The sequence below is a fragment of the Hyperolius riggenbachi genome, chromosome 1, assembly GCF_040937935.1.
Source record: "Hyperolius riggenbachi isolate aHypRig1 chromosome 1, aHypRig1.pri, whole genome shotgun sequence".
NCBI lineage: Eukaryota > Metazoa > Chordata > Amphibia > Anura > Hyperoliidae > Hyperolius > Hyperolius riggenbachi.
The window spans coordinates 196,909,400-196,931,065 of NC_090646.1; the positions used below are offsets into that span (position 1 = coordinate 196,909,400).

The window sequence follows — 21,666 nt, forward strand, 5'->3', positions numbered from 1 at the left end:
AGCAATTTGAACTAAATACTGTACAAAGTTTTACTCATACATGAACATTATGGAAAATCCAAGTTGAAAATAAACTGTGAGGATAAACCATTTCATCCATCCTACTCCTGAAAAATATATTCATTTTTTTTTTTAGAACCACCCAGTTTTATTTTCTGTTTTAAAAAGCTAAAAAAGTAGGTTTAATGCTATTGTCTCATATGATGATGATTCAGCTTTTCCCATAGTCTTACAGTGAGCAATCATGTGACCCCCAACAAGACAAATTCAGCAATCATGAGGCCCCCAACAAGACAAATTCAGCAGTCATGAGGCACATAAATAGACAGCTTTTCACATAAATAGGCAGAATGCCCCCTTAATATGGTAGACACCTCTCACCTGGCTTCTGAATTCTCCTGTACTGGCTGCTGTGCCTGGCAATACTGTTTTTGGCTGGATTGGGGATAATGTGTGGGCTGAAAGGCCTGGCAGTGATGCTGTGGCCGATGCTGCGGCTGGGTTGGCTGGCGGTGATGCTGTGGCCAGGCTGGCTGGCGGTGAAGCTGGGCTGTGCTTGGCTGGTTGAAGTAAATGCTGGCCTGACTGGTGGTGATGCTGTGGCCTTTTTTCCAGCGATTCTGGGCTGGTTGGCTGGTGGTGATGCTGGGCGTGCTGGCCTGGATAGTTTAGGTAGTGACAGGTGCCCCCCAGTTCAGGTAGTGACGGGAGTCCCCCAGTTCAGGTAGTGACGGGAGTCCCCCAGTTCAGGTAGTGACGGGAGTCCCCCAGTTCAGGTAGCGACGGGAGTCCCCCAGTTCAGGTAGCGACGGGAGTCCCCCAGTTCAGGTAGCGACGGGAGTCCCCCAGTTCAGGTAGCGACGGGAGTCCCCCAGTTCAGGTAGCGACGGGAGTCCCCCAGTTCAGGTAGCGACGGGAGTCCCCCAGTTCAGGTAGCGACGGGAGTCCCCCAGTTCAGGTAGCGACGGGAGTCCCCCAGTTCAGGTAGCGACGGGAGTCCCCCAGTTCAGGTAGCGACGGGAGTCCCCCAGTTCAGGTAGCGACGGGAGTCCCCCAGTTCAGGTAGCGACGGGAGTCCCCCAGTTCAGGTAGCGACGGGAGTCCCCCAGTTCAGGTAGCGACGGGAGTCCCCCAGTTCAGGTAGCGACGGGAGTCCCCCAGTTCAGGTAGCGACGGGAGTCCCCCAGTTCAGGTAGCGACGGGAGTCCCCCAGTTCAGGTAGCGACGGGCGCCCCCCAGTTCAGGTAGACGGGCGCCCCCCAGTTCAGGTAGTGAGCGACGGGCGCCCCCCAGTTCAGGCAGTGAGCGACGGGCGCCCCCCAGGTTAGGCCGCTCCTCCCCCCGGGCCTGCTCAGGGCTGTTTTGGGGGGCTGGAGGGGTCTCAGCATGAAGGGAGAGCTTAGTGGCACGTTGGTGGGGAGGGGGGATGGGCCCCCCTCCCTCACCTCGGGCTCTCCCCTCTGCGCTCCCCTCCAGCATTAAATAGTGTGGGTATGCAGGCGGCGGGGCAGCGGCAGATACATACCTTCCGTGCGGTTCACGGATGTTCCTCTCTCTAGCTTCTGATGCGACTTCCTGTATAAACAGGAAGTCGCGTCAGACACTAGAGGGAGAACCATCCGCGCTGGAGCGCACGGAAGGTATGTATCTGCCGCTGCCCGCCACCTGCATACCCACACTATTTAATGCTGGAGGGGAGCGCAGAGGGGAGAGCCCGAGGTGAGGGAGGGGGGGTGGTCCGTCCCGCCTCCCCACCGACGTGCCACCAAGCTCTCCCCTCATGCTGCGACCGCTCCAAGTCCTAGCAGGGCATCCTGCTGCGGGCCCCCTGTGACGTAGGGCTCGGGCGGGCCCCATAGCAACGGCTAGGGTTGTTATGGCAATTGCTACGCCCCTGCCTTAGTGCCACCTACGCCTAAGACCTGAATCACCTTAGACCTGAATCACCTTAATTCATGAAGAATCATTCAACGAGCCGTTTCAGCTTAGAGAGTCTTGGAGCCACTACTACAAAGACGTGCATGGCTGCCCCCTGAAGTAATATGAATAGCTTTTGTAAGATTGAGTATTGCAAGCAATTGTCCCTCTGTTATGTATTAGTCTGGTTTATACTCTCATTGGTGCTATCCTGAAATAGCCTGTTAAAAACAAAGCTAGAGTTACCAGTAATATCTTTTTAGGAATTTAAAAGACAGCACCCTTATTGTGAAAAGATAACCCGCACCTTATTGTGTCTTTAGTAAAAGTAGTAAAAGCATTTTTCTGAGTGGTGTCATCTTTTTTCTACTAATTGAGAGTGTAAGGGATGGCCTTGTGTATATATCCTGTGACTGCTTTTAATATTCCATACCATTTCCTGTTCAGATAGGGGGGGGGGGGGGGTGTCTACTATGGGTGCTGTTCCCTCCATTACTAGAAATTTTAAGCATACCTGCTCTCCAGCACCTGATTGTCCCACCATTCCCCATCTATATTTTGAAGGTTTCTGAGTTGAAATTTGGATTACATATTTGTATGTTGCACTGAGAAGGAAAGAACTCTGTTGCGCTTTTAAGCATTTGCAGGAACAGCTATATTGGAGGCGCCCCTGTAGTGTTTTTTTTTTTTTTATTGTAGGTCTGTCCCAATTAATCAGCTATTTTGCCTAGTCCGGGGTCTTATACCATGCAGAGTATACAATATATACAAAACATCAATATACAACAGTAAACCATTATCATTTGCACAAATAGGTTTTTGTTTGTGTTAAAAAAAAAATTACTTAAAGCAGTAATAGAGCCATTGTTTGGTATGATATAGAATTTTCATTGCAAAAATTGCAACATCATGGAAAATTTGCATCAAATTTGCAATACATTGAGGTACAAGGATTTACATGTTATTGGATCTAAAGTATCTGTATCTTGCAGCCCGATACATAATGCAAGATTTGCAACATTATACCATATTTTGTAACCTGGTCACTAGTGTCATCAATATGAGAAATTACAAAAATCGAAAAAAAATGATCTGGGCGCTTCCAATATAGCTTTTCCTGTGGACCCACGCTTCATACTTTCCAGTCTATGCCCTAAAGGGGCATACACATGCTACATTCATTAAAATAAGATTTTTCTATAAACAATCAATTGTACAAAGAAAAATCTTTTTTATTAGAGCGAGAAATATGATTTTGCATTTCTCAATATTCTGTAAGTCGATTGGGAGTGATTGATTTTCATGATCAGTTTTCATGAACATTGAATGGTAGAGAGGTCGTTAGTTTCTTGATTTATAGACCCAATACATTTTTATTTTTTTTTATTGGGGGAAATGTTTACATGTATGCATTTTTAGGTTTTACAACTATTACAATCAGAAAAAAATATTGTAATTTTCGAATTAAAAAAATGTTTTTAATAGTTGGAGTGATCTCAGAAGTCTGTGTACCGGGCCTAAATGTGATGCCTGAAGTTTGATTGTAACTTTGAGGCAGGGGTCACACTTGTCTTTCAGTTTCTACACTTTTCAGAAAACTGAAAGACAAATGTGACCTCTACCTTACAACAGCTAATGTAATTTATAGAGAAAACTGACAAATTGCGCAAGATGTCAGTTTTTTTTCTGCATGCGAAATCTGCATTAAAGTGTGACCTAGCTCATTGATTAACATGAGTTCTCAGTTGAAGTCAGTTTTTCTGTGCAGAAAACGCGTACGAAAGCCGGTAAGTGTGACCCCTGCCTAAAGGACTACTGTAGCCCCCCCCCAAAATAAAGGGTTAACTTACCTGGGGCTTCTACCGTTCCCCTGCAGATGTCCTGTGCCCGCAACAGAACAAACCAATCCTTCCGGTTCCCCACCATGGCTCACTTCCGGTTTATGCAACTTTAATGTCGGCTGCATGCGCTGTCACTCCCACTCACGTCGTCATAAGGGCAGCACGCATACTGCTATTGTGCAAGACTTTCGGGGACATGAGCAGGAGCGAGGACGCTTAAGGGTCGGGCTGCGCAGGCGCAGTGGCTTGCGATATTAGTCACAAAACTTTGGAAGTGAGCCACGGCAGGGAACCGAAGGATCGTCTTGTTCTGGCACAGGCACAAGGACATCTGTATGGGACCAGTAAGAAGCCCCAGGTAAGTTAAACTTTTGGTTTTGGGGGCTACAGTACTCCTTTAAAGCAGAACTTTAAACCCTAGTTTTAATTAAAAATAAGTGGTTAAAGAGGAACTGTAGTAAAAATAGAATTTCTTATTTGTTTACACTATAGGTTATTTAGTCAGTGTTTGACATTGTAAAATCTTCCCTCTCCCCGATTTACATTCTGAAATGTATCACTAGTGGTGACCTCTTTAGTTCTACCAGGTGATCTGTAGGAAATGTTCATTTACTGAGAGTTCTATGCACAGCGGGAGATACTGCTAGCTTGGCAGTTGGAAAAAGCTGTTCTTTCCCACAATGCAACGAGGTTCACAGACTGCAAACTGTCAGGACCACATTGATCATTGGGGCAAATCTGTAAGACATGTTTTAAATTGCAGTGTGTATCAGCTGCCTAATACTGGTATTCCGATTATAGGAACACTGTTCCACTTTAGGATAGATCTAATAATTCCTATTTATAAATGTAAAAATATTTTGCATAGAGGGTGGTACTTTTCTGAAAAATGTGAACCCTCATTTCACTGGCTTTTACTGACTGACAGCTTTTACTTCCTTGCAGATGCAAAACGTACAGTTAACCATCAGCCACAGGAAAAAGTGTTACCCACCAAAAGAGTTAACGTCTGCAATGACGCACGTTGTAATGAACTTTGAGAATCCAGCTAAACAGGTTGGTGTATAAAATAAGTTTAAAGCTGACCGATTTGTCTTTTTTTATTTCTAGGTGGAGGACTAAGCAGAATTTAGACTACAGCTTCCTGATGTTGTATGCCCAGCCAAAGGGCACATATTATCTGCAGGTATGCATTGTGTAGTTTCAGTATAAGAGTAAATGGTGACCTTTTTATTAGTTCAAACATGAATATGCACAGTTAACTCCATAGACAACTTTTTTTTCTTCTAATTTTGGTTGTGTGTATTTCCACAATGAATTTAAAATTAAACAGCTCTGATGTAGTTGAAGTGCAGACCTTCAGCTTTAACCACTTGAGGACTGTAGGCTGACACCACCTTAGTGACCAGGCTATTTTTTTTGCAGCTTTAAGGGCTCACTGCAGGTCGTACAATACGGCACACATGATCCCCCCCCCCCCCCCTTTTGCCCACCAACAGAGCTTTCTGTTGATGGGCTCTGATTAATGCTGCAGTGTTGGTTTGTTTTTATTATTTAATTATTTTTTTAATAAATTTACCTTTTTTTCCCTGCCCTTCGTCCCCCCCTCCCCCTGCCAGCCAATGACAGTGATCGCCTGACATAGGCATCAGCCTATGACAGCCGATTACGGTACTCCTAAGCCTACCAGGGGGACAGCCGTTGTCATATGGCTGTCCCCAGTACAGCGCTGCTGTAGATCCCATCACTGTACAATGTAAATAGACTGCAAATGCTGCTGGGAGACTGATAACAGTGCGCACGATCTCCTGCAAAACCCAGCCCCAGGACTTCACACCAATTGGCGTTGAGCGGTCCTGGGTCAGCCACGCGTCCACGGCAATCGGCGTGGAGCAGTCTTCAAGTAGTTAAAGTGTACCGGAGATGATTCAAAAGTAAAAATTCATACATACCTGGTGCTTCCTTCAGCCTGATCACTCCCTCACTGTCGTCCTCTGCCTCCTGGATCCTCTGCAATCCTTCCAGTCATTTCAGCCAGTTGAGGTCAGTTGGCGCAGTGCGGCCGCATGCGCTCCCGTCATGCTCCCGCGGTTCTGCAGAATGCTGCCGGCAACGGGGCATGCGCTGTAAGCCCCAATTCCCAAAGTTACCGGGAGCCATAGCGGAGGATCTAGGAGGCGGAGGAGGACGGCAAGGGACCGATCAGGCTGAAGGGGGGCTGGAGGAAGCACCAGGTATGTATGATTTTTTACTTTTGAACAATCTCAAGTTTCCTTTAGGGCCAGTTTCCACTAGCATTGTGGATGCGAGGCGATCACCGCATCGCCTCGCATTCCCCCCGCAGGTACTTCCGGCTGTCGACCCTACAACCGGATGCGGTGTCATACGGCTTCCTGTCGGCGGCTATTGGGAATTTGATGTGTTTTGCGGAAAACTGAAGCATGCTATCCATAAATTCCCTCACGTCGCATTGTGCCAGATTGGGTAGGTCAATTTGTGTCGATGGAAACTACTGCATTGACGTGAATTGGTTTGTTTATTTGCGTTGTGATGCAGTTTCCACATAGCAATACGCGTATTGGAAATGGGCCCTGAATTCAGTGGGGTGAGCAAAACTATTGCATAAAAATGTTAGGCAACTAAAGCATTTTTTTTTAAACACAATCCGTGCATTTCAGTGGCTCAAAAGTAATTAATATTTCTGATCAATGACAATTGGATAATAACTGGAAGTATATAATGGATGTTTTGCACCAAGCATTGTTCTAAATGTTCGGAAACCTCTGTTTTTCTCACTAGTTCTTTGCACGCACTTAATAACCTGTAAATACATCAAGGTGTTTTTCCTCCAGTTTGTTTAAGGAAATATTGAAACCTGTACACTTTATTCTCTAGAAATGACAGGTTTCGGGACATATTGCAAATATTATCGGTTTTCCTCCTGCATGTACTGAATGAGCTACTGTTTCATGTATACACAATGCCCTTGGCACACATACCACTAACTGTACATACAAGTGTTATCTGTTATATACTTTTTCTGTTATGTTCTTTCTCCATAGACATGCTTGCTTTCTAGAAGTGGCGTTATCAGCTCATCTTGTTACTGGCAGTGTTTACTACATTCCATTGTTTAATGTTACAAGTCAAGATTAGCCACTTTCACACCATACAGGAAATACTACATATGCAGACACAGGTGGTCCTAATGCTGGGAATACACGGTTCGTTTTTGCCTTCGTTTAAACCTTCGATTCGTTCGGTAAACGAATCGAGTGTTGAAAACGTATGTGAAAATAGTCATAATCTCATTATAGTTTCGATTAATAGACCCCAAAAACGAACGACTAGTGATCGAACATGTTTGATATTATCTCTCTTTATCCATCTAATCGAGCCATTGGTAGGCTTGATGGCTGTTCAGATCGATTATACATTCGTTTTTGCTAGTCCGTCCCTGTAAAAAGGGATTTTCGTTTCGTTTCTTTGCAGCCTTCGATCATTGGAAAAACGAAACCATCAGAATCGGAAAAAAAAACTAAACCGTGGGTGGTGATATTAACCGTATGACTGATTATTTCGGGATCGAAAAGGACAAAAGGCACAATCGAAACGAAGGTTTAAACGAAGGCAAAAACGAACCGTGTATTCCCAGCATAACGTCCTTTTTCTTTTCCCCCTTGAGAGTAGGAACACACTAGGCAGAATCTCATATGTATTTTCCACTATGTGCTATGGAAAACGCATATGCGATTCTGCCTAGTGTGTTCTTACCCTCAAACAAATTCTTAATCATTTTTGTTTTGGATTCCGATCTTTTCCTAATAAGGCTGGCATTCTGCCACACTACCTCATGTCAAACATTATTTCAATAGGCTGCATTAACAATAATACTCATTGTGAAAGCACACTTGAACTGCAAGGGATCTGTCTGCATTGTGCTTTGAGAAAGGGGACCCCTCGGGCCCCCAAAACAATTGTCCGTTTTGTCTCTGTGGACTGCTGATGCAATAAACTTGTAAGCTTCATGCTTCTGAAATCTGACCTGGCTTACTACTACTTCTAAAGTGAGAGGGATATGGCTGACCTTTTTATTTCTTTTAAACAATACCAGTTGTCAGGCAGGCCTGCTTATCTTTGTCTGCAGTAGTGTCTGGATCACACATCAGAAACAATCATGCAGCTAATCTAGTCATAAACCCCTGACCTGCATGCTTGTTCAGGAGCTATGACTAAAAGTATTAAAGGCAGAGGATTGGCAGGACAGCCAGGCAACTGCATTGTATAGAATGAAATAAATATGGCAGCCTCCATATCCCCCTCACTTCAGGTGTCCTTTAACCCCCCTGGCGGTATAAAAAAATCCGGCAGGAGGGAGCGCAGCAGTTTTTTTAAATTGTTTTTTTTCCTATATCATGTAGCGAGCCCAGGGCTCGCTACATGATAGCCGCTGCTCAGCGGCATCCCCCGCCCTCTTCGATCGCCTTCGGCGATCTCCGATCAGGAAATCCCGTTCAAAGAACGGGATTTCCTAGAGGGCTTCCCCCGTCGCCATGGGATGACGTCACCGACGTTGGGACGTCATTGGGAGTCCCGAACCACCCCTCAGCGCTGCCTGGCACTGATTGGCCAGGCAGCGCACGGGGTCTGGGGGAGGGGGGGGGGGCGTGCGGCGCGACGAATAGCGGCGATCGAGCGCGGTGCGGCGGCGATTGGTGTGCTGACGCAGCTAGCAAAGTGCTAGCTGTGTGCAGCAAAAAAAAAAAATTAAACAAATCAGCCCAGCAGGGCCAGAGAGAACCTCCTGCGGTAACCTGCGGGGTTACCGCCAAGGAGGTTAAGTGTCATGATGACTCCAAAGATTGAAACAGGTGTGTGTGTGTGTGTGTGTGTGTGTGTGTGTGTGTGTGTGTGTGTGTGTGTGTGTGTGTGTGTGTGTGTGTGTGTGTGTGTGTGTGTGTGTGTGTGTGTGTGTGTGTGTGTGTGTGTGTGTGTGTGTGTGTGTGTGTGTGTGTGTGTGTGTGTGTGTGTGTGTGTGTGTGTGTGTGTGTGTGTGTGTGTGTGTGTGTGTGTGTGTGTGTGTGTGTGTGTGTGTGTGTGTGTGTGTGTGTACAGGGAGTGGAGAATTATTAGGCAAGTTTTATTTTTGAGGAATAATTTTATTATTGAACAACCATGTTCTCAATGAACCCAAAAAACTCATTAATATCAAAGCTGAATATTTTTGAAAGTATTTTTAAGTTTGTTTTTAGTTTAGCTATTTTAGGGGGATATCTGTGTGTGCAGGTGACTATTACTGTGCATAATTATTAGGCAACTTAACAAAAACAAATGTATACCAATTTCAATTTTTTATTTTTTTACCAGTGAAACCAATATAACATCTCAACATTCACAAATCTACATTTCTGACATTCAAAAACAAAAACAAATCAGTGACCAATATAGCCACCTTTCTTTGCAAGGACACTCAAAAGCCTGCCATCCATGGATTCTGTCAGTGTTTTGATCTGTTCACCATCAACATTGCGTGCAGCAGCAACCACAGCCTCCCAGACACTGTTCAGAGAGGTGTACTGTTTTCCCTCCTTGTAAATCTCACATTTTATGATGGACCACAGGTTCTCAATGGGGTTCAGATCAGGTGAACAAGAAGGCCATGTCATTAGTTTTTCTTCTTTTATACCCTTTCGTGCCAGCCACGCTGTGGAGTACTTGGCCGCGTGTGATGGAGCATTGTCCTGCATGAAAATCATGTTTTTCTTGAAGGATGCAGACTTCTTCCAGTACCACTGCTTGAAGAAAGGTGTCTTCCAGAAACTGGCAGTAGGACTGGGAGTTGAGCTTGACTCTATCCTCAACCCGAAAAGGCCCCACAAGCTCATCTTTGATGATACCAGCGTAAACCAGTACTCCACCTTAACCTTGCTGGCGTCTGGAGTCGGACTGGAGCTCTCTGCCCTTTACCAATCCAGCCACGGGCCCATCCATCTGGCCCATCAAGACTCACTCTCATTTCATCAGTCCATAAAACCTTAGAAAAATCAGTCTTGAGATATTTCTTGGCCCAGTCTTGACGTTTCAGCTTGTGTGTCTTGTTCAGCGGTGGTCGTCTTTCAGCCTTTCTTACCTTGGTCATGTCTCTGAGTATTGCACACCTTGTGCTTTTGGGCACTCCAGTGATGTTACAGCTCTGAAATATTGTCAAACTGGTGGCAAGTGGCATCTTGGCAGCTGCACGCTTGACTTTTCTCAGTTCATGGGCAGTTATTTTGCGCCTTGGTTTTTCCACACGCTTCTTGCGACCCTGTTGACTATTTTGAATGAAACGCTTGATTGTTCAATGATCACGCTTCAGAAGCTTTGCAATTAAGAGTGCTGCATCCCTCTGCAAGATATCTCACTATTTTTGTCTTTCTCAAGCCTGTCAAGTCCTTCTTTTGACCCATTTTGCCAAAAGGAAAGGAAGTTGCCTAATAATTATGCACACTTGATATAGGGTGTTGATGTCATTAGACCACACCCCTTCTCATTACAGAGATGCACATCACCTAATATGCTTAATTGGTAGTAGGCATTCAAGCCTATACAGCTTGGAGTAAGACTACATGCATAAAGAGGATGATGTGGTCAAAATACTCATTTGCCTAATAATTCTGCACTCCCTGTATATGGATCCTTCAGAGGCTTCCCACATCCTCCTTGAACCAACCACCACTGGCCGAGACCCTTTTTTTGTTTGCAGTTTCGGTCTCCTTCATGTACAAGGGTGGCCATACTGCACTGAGCTCACAAGCTGAGGTCAAATCAGAGAAACAGAATCAAGAAAGGTCAGACAGGCAGGGTCTTAATAGGAGCGCGGATACAAGTAGAAAGGCAGGCCAATTCTAGAACACAGTCAGCCGAACCAACTAGCTGTCAGAACGAATAGCATTGGATGTAAGTTGGAAGGAGCCTTTCTATGGGAGGTGGAAGGCACTTTGGTGTGAATTCACATGCAGCTTACATATGTATTTACATTCACCACTCCACGCTGATGCGCATGCAGGGTCCGAAGCCACCCCCAGTCATTGTCATAAGACCACACCCAGTGGTGCCTGCACACAGAGAGATGAGGCTGCAACTGCAGAATCACAGATGAGTATTACAGCTTCAATGTTTGGCAAGTTCTTTTTATGTTACAGCTAATAATGCTGCATATATAGGACCATGTGAGGGTGTCTCCTGTTCCTTGTGACATTAGAGCTTCACCGGCTTATGTTGCATTTTGTGAATTGCTAGCTAGAGCATCTTTTAGCCTGGGTTCTGCCAATACACAGATTTATGCCTGTTGGTATAGCTAGATGTGAAAAAAAAAGTTAATCCAGGATATAAACGCTTGGCTTTCAGTAGGATTCTCATTCAGAACAAAAACAAATCAGAAGTAAATTATAACAAAACCCCTGTGTTAGCTAATCAATAGTAAGACTCCAGTGCAGCACATAACTATTTGATAGCCTCAAATATCTGCTCGTCTGTGCACTGGCTGGCTGTGGTGGCACTTGGATTTATTTATTGACAATAATGTTGTATAACATTAACCTTTTTAATACAGGACAAAAAGTAACATGGCTGGCCACAATGATTTCTTCTGGTGTATAAAGACCTTTTATTGGCTTTAAACAGTCACATTGGTTTATAATTGCTTCAAAGAGACCATGTAGGGGGCCTATTGCTTCCCTATCTTTAGTGAGGCTGCGAGCCTACAGCCTTACTACATCAGCTTATGTAACAAACTCCGCTCTACTGACCGAAGCCATATCTGAATTATTACAATTTGATATTTATGTAGCGCTGAGATCTTCCCGAACTATCCCTCAGAGACTATATCTTGCTTGTCTTACTACACCCTGGCCATGCGATCGCTGCCAGACCTCAGTATTCATGCAAAGGCTGCTGACAGCTAGGGTTGAGCCGAAATTTTCGAAATTTCGCGTTACTATAATTACGCATGCGAAATTTGCTATTATGGTAGCGTAATTGCCATTAAAATCGTAATTGATAGTACCGTAAGCGTAATTTTCAACACGTAATTTCGCGTTTCGTTCATAACGTAATTTCACGTACAACTATACCGTAATTTCACGTTAAACCATAACGTAATTTTGCATTTCTTTGTAATTTCGCGAATTTCGTAATTACTTGTTAGCTATATAAAGAAATACATTTTAATTTTGAAAATGAAAGTAATTTCGTTTATAATAGTAATTACTAGACACAGGAAAGTGTCTGGGTATTGGAGATTGTCCAATCATATTACAGGCTTCTTTTGAGATACATCCTAAACAACCAATTGTAGTTTGACCCACCCTCCTAGTATATAATCTGGCAGCCATGTTAGTTTCACTTTGTGGGTTGTTGTTTCTGTAGGAGGCAAGGCAAACGTAATTTCGCGATACCCACCGTAACGCGAAAACTACGCGAAAATTAACGCTTACAGTAATATGAACTATCGCAAAATTACGTTCTGTAATTTCGCTTACAAATGGTTGCATGCAAGGCAAACGTAATTTCGCCATACCCACTGTAATGCGAAAGCTACGCGAAAATTACGCTTACGCGGAATTTCGCCAAATCCTTCATTACGATTATGTACTTACGGCCATAATCGTACTTACACTAATAACGCGAAATTTCGCGAAATCGTAATTAAGTCATTACGCTCACCTCTACTGACAGCGAGTGAACAGGGGTTGTTGCATAGGAGGAGGCGCATGACTGGAGAAGATTCGGTGTGACTAGTCTTCCAAACCAGATAGTCCAGCCAAACTCTCAGGGAGATATAGCACTTATGTCTGTTTTGTCTGCAGAAACCGCAGACGGTACCCCACAAGCATTTTCCACCACGATGTGTGCATTTGTGATTGAATGCAGGTGTGTTTTTACAATGCCTGTACGACTGGTGACCAGAGGAGCAGTACAGCCCGGGGACGTCCGTGAGGCGCATTTTGGAGCCCATTTTGGAGCGTGCCCCCGTGAGGCGCATTTTGGAGCGCAGAAGATGCCCAGCCTGGCCAGGTCGGGTCAGCCACCGGAGAAGGCCGGGAGCCTGCGGGGCCACGGCGAGGGCACGTCCTGGCTGCCACGGGCTGGAGGAAGCCCCAGGTAAGAGGATTTGTGTATTTATTATTTTTAGGTTGTGCCTGAACCTTTCCTTTAAGTCATAATTTACCAAAATATGACAGAATAAAAGCCTGGGAGACATTCTGCATATAAATAAGACTAGAACACAAATTTTGAGAATTAATTAAATTTATGAAGACACTTAAAAATTTGGATGCTGTATAAATAAGAGAGTAGTCAAAATCAGGGCAGAGGTCGGTACAGGTGGCAGGCAGAAAGTAGTCAAAATCAGGGCAAAAATCGGTAACAGTATGGCAGAAGCACTTAGCTCAGAAACAGTTCGGAACCAAATGGCTATATTGTTACTATCCTGTGCTTTCAAATAAGCTTTTCTGCCACGGCAGTCAGGTGACACAGGGGAGAGATCAAATTACAACATGTGATTAGAGACAAATAAGGCTAAACTCTCTCTCTCTCTCTCTCTCTCTCTCTCTCTGATGTCACTTCCGCATATCAGTGCGGTGTGCTAGGTCCTAGCGCCCGCACAGTGGTCGCCGGCTGATCGAGGTCTGGTGCTGGCAGCGGGGGGGGGGGGGGGGGGGGGGGGACAGCGGCAGCCGTGGGGAGACAGCGGGGCACCCCAATAAATTGGGGGCACCCGCGGACATGGGGGCACAGACCCCCATAAAATAGGGCTAGCGACGCCCCTGTTAACTATTAAATGTGTAATTTAGGCTGAATTTGCTCTTTAAGCCGCATACACTTGCACAAGGACTACCTCCTATAGGAATTGGGGCTCTTCTGCACATGCTCAGCTGCGCACACACCCCCTGTTGCGCGCCTGTGCTTGGAAGCTCCTGGGCATGGGAGCATAGCAGGGCTGCGCGTGCGGCCAGGCTGCATATGTGTAGAACTGCACAACTGGCCAGATTACTGGGAGGAATTACAAGAGAACGGAGAGGACCGCAAGGGAACCCACACATCTTATGGGGCTGGTGAAAGCTCCAAGTAAATATAAATAGACCAGTACAAGCCATCTCAGGTACACTTTAAAGGGAACCTTAACTGAGAGGGATATGGATGTTTCCTTTTAAACAATACCAGTTGCTTGTCAGTCCTGCTGATCTTTTTCTGGCAGTAGTGGCTGAATCACACACCTGAAACAAGCATGCAGGTAATCCAGTCTGACTTCAGTCAGAGCACCTAATCTGCATGCTTGTTGAGGGGCTGTGGCTAAAAATATTAGACACAGGATCAACAGGAGAGTCAGGCAACTAGTATTATTTTAAAAGGAAAAATCCATTTCCCTCTCAGTTTAGGTTCCCTTTTAAAAGACAACTGTAACAAGAGCGATATGGAGGCTGCCACATTTATTTTTAAATAATACCAGTTGCATGGCAGCCTTGCTGGTCTGGCTGCAGTAGTGTCTGAGTCACACCAGAAACAAGAATACAGCTAATCTTGTCAGATCTGACAATGTCAGAAATACCTGATATGCTGCATGCTTGTTCAGGGTCTATTGCTAACAGTATTAGAGGCTTAGTATTAGAGGAACAGCAGAACTGCAAGCCAACTGGTATTGTTTAACCACTTTTTCCACCGGTACAGTATATCTACGTCCTCTGTGGCATTCTCCAAGCCACGACGTCGTAGATATACCATTTTAGCTTGCAGCCCTGCTGTGCACGATCGGGTTACCTGGTTTTTGCAATCATGCTGCAGCTCCAGCCTCCATTCACCGCTCTTTACTCAGCCCTCTGACCCCGAATATCCGGGTCCCGGCTTAAAGGACTTACGAGGCGAAACGCAGAAAAAAAGTTAATCACTTGCCTCATCTGTTAAGGCATGGAGGACGCCGTCCGTGCCCTCCGTGCCGATCCGCCAGGTCCCCCCGCTTATTAGCCCCCCGGGCTGGCTGCCGACCCCACGGCCTGGGTCGGGCTCTCTCGCCTCTCCCTAGATGGCCGCATCCTTTGCCCGCAGCTGCGCAGTCCGCAGAGCCGCGAGTGCGGCTGCGCAGCTCTAGGGCCAACCCCTCCGATCCACGCTACGTAGTAGGCAGCCGGCCCGGGGGGCTAATAAGCGGGGGGACCCGGCGGATCGGCACGGAGGGCGCGGATGGCGTCCTCCGTGCCTTAACAGATGAGGCAAGTGATTAACTTTTTTTCGGTGTTTCGCCTCGTAAGTCCTTTGATGACGTAATCAAGCCCGGACCCGGTTGTTCGGTATCACAGGGCGAGTGCAGTGTGGTGAACGGAGGCTGGGGCTGCAGGATGATCGCAGTAACCAGGTAAGGTGAGATACTCTCCTTGGAGGGGCATTATTTTTAAAGATCTGGCCACGGAGGGGGCTGGGTGTTAAGGGGGGGCACATCTGGCTATCCATAATGGAGAGGGGGGGCCTGATGGGAAAGGGGGAGGAGTTTGAAATGTTTAATTAGGCATATCGGGGTAAGGGGGTGGGGTATTTAATAATGGGGGGGGCACATCTGATGGCCCGGGGGGCATATCTTAATATTGGGGGCACATATGGCTATAATGGGGGGGGGGGCGCTAATCCTGGGGGCATATTTAGGTAAACATGCCACCAGTATTATGTCCCCCAAGGATAGATAGCCAGATGTGGGCCCAGCATCAGCCTCCTCAGTATAGCCAGATGTGTCCCCCATTATCAAACATCCCCCCCCAGTATAGCCAGATGTGTCTTCATATTTGCTACCACATCTGGCTATACTGGGGGGGTTTGATAATGGGGGACACATCTGGCTATACTGAGGGGGGCTGATACTGGGCACACATCTGGCTATCTATCCTTGGGGGACATTATACTGGTGGCATGTTTTTACCTACTGCAGCACTTTTTATTTTTTACTAGAATTGAAAAAAAACTGAGAAATAATGCAAATTTTCTTTTTTCCCCCCTCTTTTAACTATTTACATGCATAGAAAATAAAACCTCTCTTGGGACAAAATGCCCCCCATTGAAAGTCTAGTTTGTCCTGAAAAAACCCGATATCTAGATCATTTAGGTGTCGTGAGTAGGGGTAAAGTTATAGCTGTTTAAATAGGGACATAGCTAAAGCATCAAAACTGCCTTGGTCCATAAGGGGAAAACAAGGTCTGGATGCGAAGTGGTTAAAAGGAAATAAATATGGCAGCCTCCATATCCCTCTCATTACAGTTGTCCTTTAATATGGTATCTTCTACTGAGAACAAAACAAAGCTCCTAGCTAGGAAGCTGAAGCTTTACTCTGCTGGCCACCCTGGCCTGTCATTTTCAATGTGAATGTGTCAGTACGTCATCGGTATAATACGATTCACTGGGTTCTGGTATGTAGCCCTTTGCAGAAAAAGGTATGTACCTTTTCGATATTTGATAAAGAAGAGGTACATGTAGAGGGTGCAGACAGACACAAATAACATTGATCAGACCTTAGACAGTTTAACTGTGGGTACATGTAAGCATAATGTGCAAGTAATCTTCAGGAGAATGAGGGGATTTCTCTATTACACATTCTTCATGCACAATCTGAACCAGATTTATGTGATGGATAGCACCTCTGCTTTCCATGTACACAACATTCTCAGTAGACTGCTACAGTGGCTTGCAAAAGTATTCGGCCCCCTTGAAGTTTTTCACATTTTGTCACATTACTGCCACAAACATGAATCAATTTTATTGAAATTCCACGTGAAAGACCAATACAAAGTGGTGTACACATGAGAAGTGGAATGAAAATTATACGTGATGAAAATCATTTTTCCAAACATTTTTTCCAAATCAATAACTGCAAAGTGGGGTGTGCATAATTATTCAGCCCCCTTTTTGTCTGAGTGCAGTCAGTTGCCCATAGACATTGCCTGATGAGTGCTAATGATTAGAGTGCACCTGTGTGTAATCTAATGTCAGTACAAATACAGCTGCTCTGTGACGGCCTCAGAGGTTGTCTAAGAGAATATTGGGAGCAACAACACCATGAAGTCCAAAGAATACACCAGACAGGTCAGGGGTAAAGTTATTGAGAAATTTAAAGCAGGCTTAGGCTACAAAAAGATTTCTAAAGCCTTGAACATCCCACAGAGCACTGTTCAAGCGATCATTTCGAAAAGGAAGTATGGCATAACTGTAAACCTACCAAGACAAGGCCGTCTACCTAAACTCACAGCCCAAACAAGGAGAGCGCTGATCAGAAATGCAGTCAAGAGGCCCATGGTGACTCTGGACAAGCTGCAGAGATCTACAGCTCAGGTGGGGGAATACGTCCATAGGACAACTATTAGTCGTGCACTGCACAAAGTTGGCTCTTATGGAAGAGTGACAAGAAGAAAGCCATTGTTAACAGAAAAGCATAAGAAGTCATGTTTGCAGTTTGCCACAAGCCATGTGGGGGACACAGCAAACATGTGGAAGAAGGTGCTCTGCTCGAATGAAACCAAAATGGAACTTTTTGGCCAAAATGCAAAACGCTATGTGTGGCAGAAAACTAACACTGCACATCACTCAGAACACACCATCCCCACTGTCAAATGTGGTGGTGGCAGCATCATGCTCTGGGGGTGCTTCTCTTCTGCAGGGACAGGGAAGCTGGTCAAAGTTGATGGGAAGATGGGTGGAGCCAAATACAGGGAATCTTAGAAGAAAACCTCTTGGAGTCTGCAAAAGACTTGAGACTGGGGCAGAGGTTCATCTTCCAGCAGGACAACGACCCTAAACATAAAGCCAGGGCAACAATGGAATGGTTTAAAACAAAACATATCCATGTGTTAGAATAGCCCAGTCAAAGTCCAGATCTAAATCCAATCGAGAATCTGTGGCAAAATCTGAAAACTGCTGTTCAAAAACGCTGTCCATCTCATCTGACTGAGCTGGACCTGTTTTGCAAAGAAGAATGGGCAAGGATTTCAGTCTCTAGATGTTCAAAGCTGGTAGAGACATACCCTAAAAGACTGGCAGCTGTAATTGCAGCAAAAGGTGGTTCTACAAAGTATTGACTCAGGGAGCTGAATAATTACGCACACCCCACTTTGCACTTATTGATTTGTAAAAAAAATGTTTGGAATAATGTATGATTTTAGTTCCACTTCTCACATGTACACCACTTTGTATTGGTCTTTCACGTGGAATTTCAATAAAATTGATTCATGTTTGTGGCAGTAATGTGACAAAATGTGGAAAACTTCAAGGGGGCCGAATACTTTTGCAAGCCACTGTATGCCTAAAAGTATTAGAGGCAGAGAATCAGCAGGATAGCCAGGCAACTGTTATTGTTTACAAGGATATAAATATGGCAGCCTCCATATCTTGTCACAGTTGTCTTTTTAAGTGTTTGTTTTTTTCTTTTTCATAAATCTAAGACACTGTGCAAATTACTGAAATCACAAAACCGCCAGTTCACTAACCTGTCAGCAGCCCTCTGTTTGGTTTAAAGGACAACTGACTTGAGCCCAACCTGTGGAAATAAACACATTATTTCTTTCCATGTGCTGATTCACTGACTTATCCTTTCTTCCTTCACTGATCCTATTCCACCATGGCAACTGATCAAAAACTACTGGCGCCAGCCCTGAAAGAACTTCTAGGTCAGCGCTCCCTCTTGTACACAATGCCGCCCCTTTCAATTCTATTCACAAGAGAGGTACCAATGGGGAACCGCAGCACCTAAGACTGAACCACAAGGATACTAAACACAGGAATGCCTACAGAGGGTGGCAAGGAGGCGTGCAAGGGACATGTGAGATCCAGAGGACTTAGAAGCAGGAGAGGCAGTATTCTGGTGTTAAGATTGGCTGTCTGGGAAAGTCAAACGTTTCCTGGGGCTATGACTGAGGTGGGGGTGTTAAAGCAGAACAGAGGTAACTGTATGAACCTTTCTTACAAACATGCCTCTGTGCTTCATTTGTAAAGTTTGATCCAAATCCCCTGTCCTTTAAAGAGTAACTGTCGGGCATAAAATCAAAAATCAATTCTTTATTTTTATCTGGTAAATAATAAGGATGCTAATCAGGCAATCCAAAAGTTAAAAACACTATTACTTTTCTTGTTGATAAATGATCTTTCCCCAGTTTACCTGACTCTTATTTGGTACACAGAGAAGTTGCAGGGCATGCTGGGTTGTCTCTTTTTGCTTCTCTACTTCCCCTCAGACCTAACTAATGCAGCCTGATTGGCTGAAGCCTCTTTCCCTCCTTTTTTCCCCTCCCACACCTCTGTACCTCTCTGATTTGCCAAAACTTCTCAGGCTGAAACAATGCACTTTCTATAGTGAAGGGCGGGCAAATCAGGCAGAGGAGACTAAGGGCGGATATTGCATCACGACTGGCTTCAAAATAGCCACAGTAAATATGGAAACTGTCTAGAATAGGATTCTCTACTTTTCCTTTATAACATTCACAGGAATCATAATGTGGACAGTGCAATACATATGTTATGTAAGTAGAGCAAGCATGTATCTACTTATATATTTTTTTTTTTCCTGAGATAGTATGGCTGACAGCTCCTCTTTAAGACAAGTGCTACAACTAACCTTTAATTTAAGGTCAGGTTGCCCTGAATGTGCTGAAAAGTCAGAGCTTTAAACAATGTTCCCACCATTCCCGTTTCTAGGGCTGTGCGGCCCGTGACGCCGCATTGAGCGCTGTTGGGAGGGAGGCGCTGAAATGGAGGGGGGGGGGCGCAGCCACAGGGAGGCAGCCCGACCTCTCCCTCCCTTCCGATCCCAGGTCCGCCCTCTGTGCTCCCCCATCGGAGTGCAGAGTAATGCGCAGGGAAGTGCTGTATACAGCTACTCTCGTCCCTGGTTCCATTTTCCGCTCACTCATCGCCGGTCTCCTCCTCTCTGCATAGACGCTGATACACACGCTGCAAAAAGCAGTGTGTGTATCAGCGGCTGGGCAGAGGTGGAGACCAGCGGCGATTTGGAACCAGGGAGGTGAGTAGCTGTATACAGCGCTTCCCTGCGCATTACTCTGCGGTCCGAGGGGGGAGCATGGAGGGCGGCCCGGGGAGAGGGAGGGAGAAGTCGGGCTGCCCTCCCTGTGGCTGCAGCTCCCCCCTCCATTATGGGGGGGCATCTACCTATCTCACCTATACTGGGGGGCACGGCACCTACCTATCTCACCTATACTGGGGGGCAGCTACCTATCTCGTCTATACTGGGTGGCACCTACCTAATCTAACCTATACTGGGCGGCACCTACCTAATCTAACCTATACTGGGCGGCACCTACCTAATCTAACCTATACTGGGCGGCACCTACCTAATCTAACCTATACTGGGGGGCACCTACCTAATCTAACCTATACTGGGGGGCACCTACCTAATCTAACCTATACTGGGGGGCACCTACCTAATCTAACCTATACTGGGGGGCACCTACCTAATCTAACCTATACTGGGGGGCACCTACCTAATCTAACCTATACTGGGGGGGGGGGGGCACCTACCTAATCTAACCTATACTGGGGGGGGGGGCACCTACCTAATCTAACCTATACTGGGGGGGCACCTACCTAATCTAACCTATACTGGGGGGGGGGACAGCTACCTAATCTAACCTATACTGGGGGGGAAGGGCACCTACCAATCTAACCTATACTGGGGGCACCTACCTACCTCACCTATACTGGGGGGCCGGGCACTTACCTACCTACCTCACCTATACTGGGGGGCCGGGCACCTACCTACCTCACCTATACTGGGGGCAGCTACCTAATCTAACCTATACTGGTTGGCAGCTACCTATCTAACCTATACTGGGGGGGGGGGCAGCTACCTATCTAACCTATACTGGGGGGGCAGCTACCTAATCTAACCTATACTGGGGGGGGAGGGCACCTACCAATCTAACCTATACTGGGGGCACCTACCTACCTCACCTATACCGGGGGGCTGGGCACCTACCTACCTCACCTATACTGGAGGGCAGCTACCTAATCTAACCTATACTGGGGGGCACCTACCTAATCTAACCTATACTGGGGGGGGGGGGGGAGGGCAGCTACCTAATCTAACCTATACTGGGGGGCACCTACCTAATCTAACCTATACTGGGGGGGGGAATCAGCTTCCTATTTAACCTATACTGGGCGGCACCTACCTAATCTAACCTATACTGGGCGGCACCTACCTAATCTAACCTATACTGGGGGGCACCTACCTAATCTAACATATACTGGGGGGCACCTAACTAATCTAACCTATACTGGGGGGCACCTAACTAATCTAACCTATACTGGGGGGCACCTAACTAATCTAACCTATACTGGGGGGCACCTACCTAATCTAACCTATACTGGGGGGCACCTACCTAATCTAACCTATACTGGGGGGGCACCTACCTAATCTAACCTATACTGGAGGGGGGGGGGGCAGTTACCTAATCTAATTTATACTGGAGGCAGCTACCTAATCTAACCTATACTGGGGGGCAGCTACCTATCTATCCTATACTGGGGGCATTTAGTTATCTAACCTGTATTGGGGGCACCTACCTACCTAGCCTATACAGTTGGCAACTATACTAGCTACCTACAGTTGTGTTCAAAATTATTCAACCCCCACTGAAATTGAGTGTTTTGGCCAGTTTGACATTGATTTGGATCATTTCAGTCATCTTGTTTACAATTAAATCAAAGAGGCACTTGTAAGTCAGACAAATATAACATAACATTTATAATGAAATAACCAAAAATGTCAGTCCACAGAAACTGCACTGGTTCCCACTAGGATTTTGACATTGGTTATGCTGCTACTTTTTTGACTGGCTACAGCAGCAAACAAGCTTCATAAATGGATAAACCAGAACGA

General features: G+C 45.8%; 1 protein-coding gene across 1 annotated transcript in view; it reads left to right on the top strand.

Annotated features, from left to right (window-relative positions):
* Positions 1-21,666, top strand: part of MGAT4D (MGAT4 family member D) — a 235,959-nt gene that overhangs the window by 165,909 nt on the left and 48,384 nt on the right. Inside the window, exon 7 of the mRNA XM_068279604.1 lies at positions 4,869-4,944. Within this exon, the coding sequence (XP_068135705.1) occupies positions 4,869-4,944 (76 nt within the window). The remainder of the gene's footprint in view (positions 1-4,868; positions 4,945-21,666) is intronic.